Here is a 12,639-nt window from a genome sequence, read left to right as displayed (position 1 = left end):
GGTTTGTTTTGGGAAAGGGCTGTAAAAATCTTTACTTCAAAGTGAAACTACAAATTAAATTCCTCCTGTAGTTAGTTGGGTCTTTGCCGGGGAATGAACAAGTGCAGCTCGGAGGTGAGAAGCATGGAGTCATTTAGGTCAGATCCCTTTCATAGTGGTAACTTTCTCACTGTTAGGATTTTTGCAAAGGCAGTTTCGTGAAGGTACACAGACAGGCCCTTGCTATTATCCTTGTTTTTTAGATAAAGATATCCAGGCGATGAGGAAGTTTTACTTCTGGGAACAGCCTGGATACGAAACCTTCACACGTCAGTGTCTTTTGGACATTTTCTCGTCAGTACAACCCTGTTGAATGTTCTCACGATGCGAGGGTATGTGCTTAAAATGCGGGGAAGGTGCTTTTATTTCACCCCTGGTGAAACTAGGCGAGCTAATTTTTTTAAACATGATTTTTGGCCCCCTTGAACCGCCGGTCTGGACTACATTTCCCAGCAGGCCGTGCTCAAGACTACGGGTACCTGCAGGAGGTCAGCGTCGTTGGCAGCGGCACAGGCGCAGGCGCGGAGCGGGCGGCGGACGGGCGGGCGCTTCGCGGTTTGAATGGCTGCGGGCCCGGGCCCTCACCTCACCTGAGGTCCGGCTGCCCAGGGGTGCGCTATGCCGTCGGGAGGTGACCAGTCGCCGCCGCCCCCGCCTCCCCCTCCGGCGGCGGCAGCCTCGGATGAGGAGGAGGAGGACGACGGCGAGACGGAGGACTCCGCGCCGCCTAATGAGTCGCCCACCCCTCAGATCCAGCAGCGGTTCGACGAGCTGTGCAGCCGCCTCAACATGGACGAGGCGGCGCGGGCCGAGGCCTGGGACAGCTACCGCAGCATGAGCGAGAGCTACACTCTGGAGGTGCGCTCGCGGGCGGAGGGGCGCTTCCGGCCTAGTCGGCGTGAACCGGTGCCGTGCGAGCCGCCTCGCGCGCCACGAGAGACCCTCGGGCGGGTTGCGGGCTTCCAGCCGGGAGAGGGGTGGGGACCCCCTGTGCGCTATTCCCAGGCACTTAGCAGCTCCGAGGGCGAACCTGCTCTCGCCGCGCTTCCCCGCGGCTTCCGAATGGGGAACGCATTTTGCCCTAAAGTAACACAGGGAAGCTGAGATCGCGCTGGGGTCCCGATGAGGAAGATGGGTGTGTGGCCCGTCTGACCCCCGCCCGCCTTGTTAGTAGAATGAACTAATGTCGTTGTCAAGACCGTACGGAGAAGGGGAGGGGACTTGCGCTTATTTGCACCACGATTCACCGGGCTGTGGCACCTGGGTCTCCAGGCGTCTCCGTCTGTTCGCTTCCCCGTGTTAACCAAATTGCCTTTGCCCAGACGTTGCTGGCGTTTGAGTCAACGAGCTGATGCGTTTTGGGCTGTTTACGTCTGTGTAAACAAATTAAGAATCTTTCCTCTAGGCCAGATGAAATGAGCCCTCCGCTGACCTGGGTATAGATACATGCCCCCATTTGTCACTAGGCTCAGGATTGTGGCTACCTCGAGGGCTTTTTGGTCACCCCGGGCATTGCACAGGACTCCTGTTGTTGTCGCGATCCGGGCGTGTTAGGTCGCAGCCTTCGGACAGGGCTTGCAGATGAGAAAAATGGCCATTCTAGCCAGTGACTGTCAGCTCCGTAGGCACCTCCCCTTCATGGGCCAATAGGAAGTGACACGGAAGTACGGATTGTTTATCAGCTCTTCGACTGTGTGTGTGGCATTTAAACCTGAGGCCATTTAATTTCTCAAGTAGTTTTATAATTATTTTGTATAAAGAGTGGGGCAAATAGGCCCAGGATGCAAAGCCTAATCAAGGTATTATTTAAATATGATGTTTTTGGCTATGTGTACTGATGAGTGAGGTTATTTTTAATTTGTATTTGCATTAATAGAATTTTGATTCAATTACAAGTTCCCTCTTTGAATTGTTATATCTGCAGAAGAAAGATAGTGTATGGTGGCTTTAGAACCCGACAGACTTGGGTGACTGAACAATTTACTTAACCGCTGGAAAGTTGAGTTTTGTGATCTCTAAACTGGAGATATTTGTGTTTACCTCACAGAGCTGTTCTGAAGATTAAATAAGGCAATCATGTAGTTTCTGGCACATAAAGCACCCATATGGACGGTGCTTTCAAGTTTCCTAAGCTCTTTGTATATTTACGTGATCTGGCTGAGTAAGCTATGTTCCTGTCCATCTCTTGGTGCCTTTCTGTAGTCTGGCGAAGAGAAGGACTGGTTGACTTTCTTTTTTTTTTTTTGCTTTTTTTTTCTTTGGTAAAGGGCCTTAAAGTCTTCTAAACAAGTTTTTATTTTACCCTCAGGATGATCCTGTAAATTAGATAGAACAAACATTATCACCATTTAGTTGAGATATTTCAACTCATAGCGGTTAAGTTGTATGAAGTCCAGTGATACATGAGCAAATACCACATAAGAGCTGGTTAGTAAATTATTTTTGAAAACACATGTTTGATTACTCAATTCTTTTGATTACTGAGACTTTAGTTTCAGCTTCTTAGCCCAGTTTATTCAGTAAATGATTTACTCAGTAAAATATTCATCAAATATTTCTTGAGCACCTATTACTTGCTACACACCGTTCTCAGTGCTGGATATAGAGTATCAAACAAAGCCTAAAAATACCTGCCTTTGTGGGGCTTATAGTGAGGTACGCTGTGAGATAATGTGGGATGTCATTCTCATGGGAGTGTAAGGGGAAATAAAGCTCTTATGATATTTAATACAGAATACTGGTTATGGAAATTTAACTTGATTTATTGTATTTTCTGTGCATTTTTAACCTGTAACTCATTCTTACAGTCCTCAGCCAAAAAAATGCAGCCTCTGAGACTGTTTAGTAATTTTCCCACTGTGTTATAGCTACTGTATGGCAGGGCCAGAATTTGAAACCAGATCTATTTGACCCTATAAGATATGAGATATTAATTTTGAGGATAACTATTTTTTAGTATTACGGAATTTTCAACAAATATTTTTTAGGACCAAAGATAACCTAGGCAGAGTCTACTCTTTGCATAAATTGTTTAAAAGAGCTTCCCACTCCGTTTTGTCATCTAAGCACGGTAAAATTCTCACAAGACTAATTCTTTTCTTCTTTTTAGGAATGATATAGTTGTAGACTTTCTTTTTTTGTTGTTGTTGTTCTCTCTCCACCATCCAAGTAGTTGTGAATTTTCTAGAGCCAAAATAGAACATTATAGATTATCTTTTAAACCCTTTATTGAAGCACAGGATAATACTGTGACTGACTTAACTTGATACTTTCTAAGAGATCTTGATAGAGTAGACAAATGCAGTAGTTATGCATCTAAATTTGCTTTTACATCATAAATCAAGAATATTATGAAACCATCTCCCAGAGACATATATAATACATAAATCTTGGCTGTTTTTTTTTTTCACAATAGAACATCTATGCTATTGATACATGTAAGTGGATTTGTAAGACAGTCTATGTGTAAATGTGAAAATGAAGAATTTCCAGTTTTCTCATTTTCATTTAGACCAGTAATGAATACAGTGAAGCTAAAGGACATTTTCCATCCTTCCTCACTTTTATAGGAAGAGGAAAGTTGTATCACTTCTTGAATAAAAAAGGATTGTGAAGATGATCTTTTAGAAATAGTGCCTTAAAATTATTATTTTGAATGATATCTAGTAGGAGATCCACAATAGTCTCATTTGGTTATAAAAATAAATTTTATGTATTCATGTATGTGTTTTGATTAGGTATGAAATTAGTGGCTGAATATCCATTCAAGCTTAATTTTGTATTTCTATCACTTTTCTAGATTTTGTGCAAGATTAAAAATATAAAAAATAGGCCAGGCACGGGGGCTCACGCCTGTAATCCCAGCACTTTGGGAGGCCGAGGTGGGCGGGTCATGAGGTTAGGAGATCGAGACCATCCTGGCTAACACATTGAAACCCAGTCTCTACTAAAAATACAAAAAATTAGCCGGGCATGGTGGTGGGTGCCTGTAGTCCCAGATACTCGGGAGACTGAGGCAGGAGAATGGTGTTAACCTGGGAGGTGTAGCTTGCAGTGAGCCGAGATGGTGCCACTGCACTGCAGCCTGGGCAACAGAGCAAGACTCCATCTCAAAAAAAATAAATTAAAAAAACAAAAACAATAATATTGTTTCCATTACTATCGCCATGTAACAAATTGCCTTAAGGCTTTGGGGCAGAAAACAATTTGTTTGGCTCACAGCTTCTGTGAGTAAGGAATTCAGGCTGGGGACAGTGTGGATGTCATGTTTCTGCATCAAAATGACTGGTATCTCACTTGGAAGACTTGAGCAACTAGGTACTGGCAGAACTGGAGCTCATTGGGCATCTCTGTATGTTTGTTCCATGTGGTCTCACCAGCATGGTGATCCAGGGTAGCCAAATTCTTGTTGGTGGTTCAGGACTCCCAAGGCACATGTCCTAAGAGAGAGAACCAAGTGGAATCTATATTGCCTTGTATAATCTTTAGAATTACATAGTTTCACTTCCACCTCTGCTGTTGATAGAGACAGTTAATCAATGTGAGAGATGCAGACCCTTGCCCAGGTCCAAGGTGAGGGAACCCTCTCTACCTTTCAGTGGAATAATGTCAATGTCACATTATAAGAAGAGCATTTGGGACTGGGTACAGTGACTCAAACCTGTAATCCCAGCACTTTGGAAGGCCAAGGCGGATGGATCACTTGAAGCCAGGAGTTCAAGACCAGCTTGGGCAACATGGCAAAACCCTGTCTCTACAAAAAATACAAAAATTAGCCAGGTGTGGTGGTGCGTGCCTGTAGTCCCAGCTACTTGGGAGGCTGAGGTAGGAGGATTGCTTGAACCTGGGAGGTGGAGGTTACAGTGAGCCAAGATCGTGCCACTGCACTCAAGCCTGGGTGACTGAGCAAGACTCCATCTCAAAAAAAAAAGAGCATGTGATATAGGGTCATCATTGAAAATAAGTTTCCCACAAAAATATAAACAACACTTTCAATTTAAATGTACTTTAAAAAAATTGAAATGTATATATGTAGCTTATTAACTAAAAATCAATTTTCTCTTCTTTTACAGGGAAACGATCTTCATTGGTTAGCATGTGCCTTGTATGTGGCTTGCAGAAAATCTGTTCCAACTGTAAGCAAAGGGACAGTGGAAGGAAACTATGTATCTTTAACTAGAATCCTGAAATGTTCAGAGCAGAGGTAACTATGTTAGAGTTTGAGAAGTAGAGTGTGGCTAATGTAAGCTCATAAATCATAGCGATAGTAAGAATTATGTCTGTTCATCATTTTCTGAGCATTTGTACCTGTGGACTGGTGAAATTAGATGCTAAAACTAGCATCTAATGATTTTCCTTTATTTATATCAAAGTTAGTATCCCTTATATTTTACTTCTTTGGTGAAAATATTTAAATTTTTATGTATTAGGCACTTGTATGGAAGAATTTATTTTTAAAGGTTAGGACATTGTATAATATTGGGAGAAATGAAGGATATTGAGAAACTTTAGGAGATACTCTAAGTTGAAAAGGTAAATAAAATATTATTTGCTATTATACTTAGAAATATGTGCACAGGACTTGTGGTCTTAATATAAATAGAATGTGTAAGTATTTCTCAGTTTCCTGTTTGGAGGATAAATGACATGATTATAATCCATTTTAGAAAGGGTCAAATACGTTTAAAAAAAGAGGCAGAAATTGCTTTATCTGTTTTGTAGTTAAATTGATTACATTAATTTTTTGTGCCTTTTAGGTGAATTTTCTTACATGGCTTATTAAAGATAAGTGGAAAAATGATGTTTAGCATTTTGGGGGAAATTACGACTGTCAAAATGTATGGATTTAATGGTTAAAAAAAAATCACTAAATAAAAAAATTAACTGGGTGTGGTTGTGCATACCTGCAGGCCTAGCTACTTGGGAGGCTGAAACGGGAGGATCACTTGAGTCCTGAATGTTGGAGCAGTACTGCACTCCAGCTTGGGCAACAGAGCAAGACCTTGTCTCCAAAACAAAAAACAAAAAAGGTTACTGTTTAAATAATTAACAGGCTGGGCGCAGTGGCTCACGCCTGTAATCCCAGCACTTATGGAGGTCGAGGTGTGTGGATCACTTGAGGTCAGGAATTGGAGACCAGCCTGGCCAACGTGGTGAAACCCCGTCTCAACTAAAAAAAACGAAAATTAGCTGAGTGTGGTGGCGTGCGTCTGTAATCTTAGCTACTCAGGAAGCTGAGGCAGGAAAATCACTTGAGCCTGGGAGGCAGAGGTTGCAGTGAGCCGAGATCATTGCACCATTGTATTCCAGCCTGGGTGACAAGAGTGAGACTCCATCCCAAATAAAATAAAATAAAATAATTCACAACGTCATGTTTTAGCTGACATTGTCAATTTTAGTAATCTTTTTTTAACCTTTAACTCCATCCTGAGTTACATTGGCCAAAGAATCAGTATCCAGAATTATATAAGGAACTACTAACAGGGTTAATAAAAGGAATAAAGAATATGACTTCACAAAGGTTATAATTCATATAGCTAATAGATACAAGAAAAGATAATGTCACTAATAAAGACTTTCAAAGTAAAAATATAACATTTCTTTTTTTTGTTTTTTGAGGTGGAGTCTTGCTCTTTCACCCAGGCTGGAGTGCAGGGGCGCGATCTCAGCTCACTGCAATCTCTGCCTCCCAGGTTCAAACGCTTCTCCTGGCTTGGCCTCCCAAGTAGCTGGGATTACAGGCACACGCCACCACACCTGGCTAATTTTTTGTATTTTTGGTAGAGAGGGGGTTTCACCGTGTTGGCCAGGCTGGTCTCCAACTCCCGACCTCAGGTGATCTACCCACCTTGGACTCCCAGAGTGCTGGGATTACAGGTGTGAGCCACTGTGCCTGGCCAACATTTTATTCTTATCATTGGGAAAATTTGAAGTCTGTTATGCCAAGTTTGGTCCCTGTACAGGGAAACAGGAACTCTCTGTTTTTTATTTTTCAATTCCTTTTTTTTGAGATAGAGTCTCACTCTGCTGCCCAGGCTGGAGTGCAGTAGCTTGATCTCTACTTATTGCAACCTCTACTTCCCAGGTTCAAGTGATTCTCATGCTTCAGCCTCCCAGAGTAGCAGGGATAAAGGCACACTCCACTATACCTGACTAATTTTTGTATTTTTTGTGGAGACCGGGTTTCACCGTGTTGGCCAGGCTAGTCTCAAACTCCTGACCTCAAGTGATCCGCCTGCCTTGGTCTCCGGAAGTGCTGGGATTACAGGCATGAGCCACCGCGCTCAGCCAGGAACTCTGTATTGCTGGTGTACATTGGTGAAAGTCAAAATTGGCATAACTACTAGGAAATTTGGTGGTATCTAGTAACATTGAAGGTGCACATTTTCTTACTCTACTTCTTGGAGTAGTCCCTAAAGAAACTCCTGCACACGTGTATAAGGATGTTTTCATTACAACACTTTTTGTTATCATGGAATATTAGAAACAACCTAAATTTAGGTTGGGGGATGAATGCAAAAAATCCTTGTGTGTTCATATGAAAGAATGTTTTTAGCAATTAAAATGAATATATCTTACGTATAAACATTAATGTCAGAAACGTTATTGAGAGTGAAAAAGCATGTTGCAGAATACCACTGAAGTATGATACCATTTATATAAAATGAAAAAACACGTAATAAGTAATAAGATATTACTTATTGTTTACGCATACATGTGTATGTGTAGTAAGTGTGAAAACATAGGAAGGATTAAGACCAACTTTGGAATGGTGTTTATCTTTGGGGAAGAAGGGTAGGGATAGGATTAGGGAGGAGTATAAAATGGGAATTTTGATGTTTTTTTTTTCCTTTTCTTTTTTGAGACAGAGTCTTGCACTGTCACCGGGCTGGAGTGCAGTGGCGCGATCTCTGCTCACTGCAACCTCCGCCTCCCAGGTTTAAGTGATTTTCCTGCGTCAGCCTCCTGTGTAGCTGGGATTACAGGTTCCCACCACCACGCCCAGCTAATTTTTTGTATTTTTAGTAGAGACGGGATTTTACCATGTTGACCAGGCTGGTTTCGAACTCCTGACCTTGTGAGCCGCCCACTTTGGCCTCCCAAAGTGCTGGGATTACAGGTGTGAGCCACTGTGCCTAGTCTTGGCTGTTTTTATAGTGTTGCTAGTTTAAAAAAAAAATCTGAAGTGGCGGGGAGTTGGGGAGGTGGCTCATACCTATAATCACAGTGTTCTGGGAAGCCAAAGTTGGAGATCACTCAAGCCCAGGAGTCTGCAATGAGCTGTGATCTTGCCACTGAACTCCAACATGGGTGACAGAGCGAAACCCTATCTCTTAAAAGAAAAAAAAAAGAACTGAAGCAAAAATGACAAAATTTATTCAATATGTTAACATTTTAAAAATCTGGCAGTGAACCAATGTGAATGTTGGTTAGGTTACTCTTGTTAATTTTGGTTTGTATTTTCAAATATTTCATAGTTAACAAATACTTTAGGTAACCTAAACAAAATTAATTTGGAGGATCAGAGGAATATACCAATCTGTAAGAAATTAAGCTAGTCAGAGACACCAGTTATGATTTTATTTCACTGTCTAAAAGTAATATAATTTAATGAGATAATATTGATTTACTTTTGAATACTTACTTTTGTATACTTTACCTTTATGTTAATTATGAAATATCTTATTGTTTGTCTTTAATACCAGCTTAATCGAATTTTTTAATAAGATGAAGAAGTGGGAAGATATGGCAAATCTACCCCCACATTTCAGAGAACGTACTGAGAGATTAGAAAGAAACTTCACTGTTTCTGCTGTAATTTTAAGAAATATGAACCCATTTTCAGGACATCTTTAAATACCCTCAAGAGGAGCAACCTCGTCAGCAGCGAGGAAGGAAACAGCGGTAGGTTTTCGTGTTGGTTCATCGGGAATACACATTAGTCTGTGCTGCAGTGTTAATATTTTGCTAGTTTTCTTTTCGTTTTAAAAAAGAAAGGAGATTTAAAAAATCTTTTTCCGCAATAGTTTTCTTTTAATGATGCTTTTTTTGCTTTTCATTGTGGGTTAGCCATGAAGAGTTTGGCTTTTTTCATGTTGCTAAATGTATACGGGTCTTTGTTTCTATAAACTTTCATTTTTGTTGTTTTATTTTATTTTATTATTATTTTTCCCTCAGTGATCCTTGTTCTGAAACCTTCCTTTTCATTTAAGCAACAAAAAATGCAAACTGTACAAGTCAGACTTCAGGGATTTTCACCCTTTAGCTGCCTTGGAGATGTATCTGTATCTAGATATATATATTTTTTATTGCACAGGGGCCGTGCTAATCAATGTATTGTACCAATTTTAGTATATGTGCTGCCAAAGGGAGCACTGCCCGAGATACAGATCACTATATTAACCACTATATTTTCTACTAGTGACTGTATAGACTATTTTATGTCAAACTGAGTAATAAATAATCCCCTTGAAATGACTTCTCTAGTATTTTGATGTCTCTAATGAATAGAGAGACTGGATTGGGAAAAGACAGGAGAACTGAAACTATTATGAATTTGTGCTTTCTGATCACTTCTGCAAAGTCTATAGGCATGCTCTGACTCAGTGTTTTCTACCTTTCCTCATAGATAAAGGCAGTTATGGGATACACATTTTCCTTCTTTATCATTGAAAGTTTTTTCATAAAGGAGAAATGAAAATTCTAACAATTAGAAAAGTGTTGACAAGAAATGTAAAGGGAAAGGAGTTAAAGTTATTTGGCTAGAATAGATAATGTTTGCTTCTCTTAAAATGTAAAAGTTTTCCCAGACTGTGAAGGATGTTTACAGTAAGTGTAACCTTTTAAAAATAAAATGGGGGAATGACAAAGCAGGAGGAAAAAAATTTTTTAAAACTAAAACTATTTACATTTTAATATAGATGGCACCACTGATACAGAAGCATCTGGTCTAGCTCACTTACAGTTTTGGGGAATTGACTGTTTAAAATGAAGTATTCTGAGCCAGGTGGGGTGGCTCACACCTCTAATCCCAGCACTTTAGGAGGCTGAGGCGGGCACATCACCTGAGGTCAGGAATTCAAGACCAGCCTGGCCAACATGGCAAAACTCCAGCTCTACTGAAAATACAAAAATTAGCTCCGCGTGGTGGTGCACACCTATAATCCTAGCTACTCGGGAGACTGAGTCAGAAGAATGCCTTGAACCGAGAGGCAGAAATTGCAGTGAGCCAAGATTGTACCATTGCACTCCAGCCTGGGCGACAAGAATGAAACTCCATCAAATAAATAAATAAATAAATGGAGATATTCTGGCTGAGTGCCTGTAATCCCAGCACTTTGGGAGGCCAAGGCAGGTGGATCACTTGAGGTCGGGAGTTTGAGACCAGCCTGGCCAACATGGCGAAACCCCATCTCTACTAAAAATATAAAAATTAGCAGGGTGTGGTAGTGAGTGCCTATAATCCCAGCTACTTGGGAGGGTGAGGTGGAAGAATCACTTGAACCTCGGAGGTGGAGGTTGCAGTGAGCCATGATCACGCCACTGTACTCCAGCCTGGGCAATGGAGCGAGACTCCGTTTTATTAATAAATAAATAAATAAAATGACATATTCTCCTAGCACTTTGGGAGGCCAAGGCAGGTGGATTGCTTGAGGTCAGGAGCTCAAGACTAGCTTGGCCAACGTGGCAAAACCCCATCTCCACTAAAAATACAAAAATTAGGCAGGTATGGTGGCATGTGCCTGTTGTCCCAGCTACTTGAGAGGCTGAGGCAGGTGAATTGCTTGAACCCAGGAGGCGGAGATTGCAGTGAGCTGCGATCGCCCCACTGCACTCCAGCCTGGGTCGTGAGACTTCATCACTAAATAAATAAATAAATAATGAAGTATTCTAAAGTTTGGATAGAAGCTTTGTGTTGAGTCTGAGTGAGGCCAGTGTGATCATTTATAGGAAGATATCTTCTTTTTTTGGAGTATCTGGAAAATAGTTTCAGATTGCACTTGTTTCGATATTTCTTAGGATGTGTATACTACCTAATTCTAATTAAGATAATTTTAAAAGGCCATGTGCAGTGGCTCACACCTGATCCCAGCACTTTGGGAGTCTGAAGCAGACGGATCACTTGAGCCCAGGAGTTTGAGACCAGCCTGGGCAGCATGGCAAAACTTCATTTCCACAAAAAATACAAAAATTAGCTTGGAATAGTGACTCACACCCGTGGTCCCAGCTACTGGGGAGGCTGAGGTGGGAGGATCACTTGAGCTTGGGAGGTTGAGGCTGCAGTGAGCTGTGATCATACCACTGTACTCCAGTTTGGGTGACAGAGCAAGACCTTATCTCAAAAAAAAAAAGTAAATCACTTTATTAGAGATTTTACATTTTTATCACTTTGTATACTTTCTATTAGCTCTTTCTGCTACCTGTAGTCATGATGTATATAGCACTTACTGAGCATTTGTTTTGGGGCAGGGACTCTTAAGACTTCAATATGTATTACTTCAGTTAATCCCTCTGACAACCTTGTGATGCTCATACTGTTATTACAGATAGAGAAAATAAGCCACTGAGAGGTTAAGTAATTTGGCCAGAGTCGCACAACTAAGTGTGGAGCTTTTGTTGAAACTGACTGCAGAACCCATGTGCTTTACTGTGACTGTATCCTGCATCTCTCACACACTATTTGAAAATTTGTCACTATTTATTTAGCACATATCTACAGGAAATACAGTTAGATATTTTCCTAGGACACAGGCATTTTTAAAACACCAAACCCCACAGTCTCTGTCTTCTGAGAGCTTACAGTACAGTCGGCGAGATGAGACAGGTATGAAGATTCCAGTGCATGCAATGCAGTGTGTTATAAAAGTCCCATGACTACAAGAGGGAATAGAGATGTAAAAAGACACAAAAGCAGTAAAACAAGAGAAAATGTGGGAGGTTAGTCAAGTTTTTTTTTTTCCTAGAATTCTCAAGTTGTACAGCCAGAATTAAGAGTAGCTTAAGTGTTAAGCTAAAAAAAAAAATTGAATTTTATTTTGGTAGGCAACCAAATTAGAAATAGTTTATCATGCGCCTATGGTAGAGAGGCTGCTTTTAAAAGCAGAACACTGACATTTAATTCTTGCCATGGACTGGTGAATTAAGTACAGTATTGTACCCAAATAGAATAATCTTTTGACAGATGAAATGACTAAGTCCAGGTGAGCAAGTGTACCCTAGCTAATGGTAATGCTGAACTAAATCTAATCTAATCTCCACGGAATTTCGTTCCTCTCGGCACCTTGTTAGAATAAGGCTGTTGGGATGTGGAAACCACAGATTTCTTGTCTAAAAGTTGTCAGAGGTTTTGGTAGAAAAGCCAAGCTTAAAGCAGGTCTGAAACTTTAGCAGACAACTTGGCAATATACAACAGGTACTCTTAATGGATGGAAGTATAAGGAATTATAGGAAGCTCATAATTTACATTAAAAAGGCCTTTTGTGATTTGATATCGTCTGGAATATCTTTAGGGAGGGAGGGAGGGATACAGGTCATTAGCTATGATAAAGGAGAAAAAATGAGGATGTATCTGACTGCATATAGTGGTCTTAAAGCAGCATA

The 12,639-nt window shown here is 40.9% G+C and overlaps 1 protein-coding gene across 1 annotated transcript in view; it reads left to right on the top strand.

Annotated features, from left to right (window-relative positions):
* Nucleotides 1–514: 514 nt before the first annotated feature.
* The window catches only part of RBL2 (RB transcriptional corepressor like 2), a 58,038-nt gene continuing 45,913 nt past the window's right edge, over nt 515–12,639 (top strand). Inside the window, 4 exon segments of the mRNA XM_017874633.1 lie at nt 515–897; nt 5,112–5,242; nt 8,745–8,876; nt 8,878–8,943. Of these exon segments, the coding sequence (XP_017730122.1) occupies nt 658–897; nt 5,112–5,242; nt 8,745–8,876; nt 8,878–8,943 (569 nt within the window). The 5' untranslated portion in view covers nt 515–657.

The sequence above is a fragment of the Rhinopithecus bieti genome, unplaced genomic scaffold, assembly GCF_001698545.2.
Source record: "Rhinopithecus bieti isolate Rb0 unplaced genomic scaffold, ASM169854v2 scaffold_8911, whole genome shotgun sequence".
Taxonomy (NCBI): Eukaryota; Metazoa; Chordata; class Mammalia; order Primates; family Cercopithecidae; genus Rhinopithecus; species Rhinopithecus bieti.
Note: the sequence above shows the minus strand (reverse complement) of the source record. Positions and strands in the feature narration are given on the sequence as shown.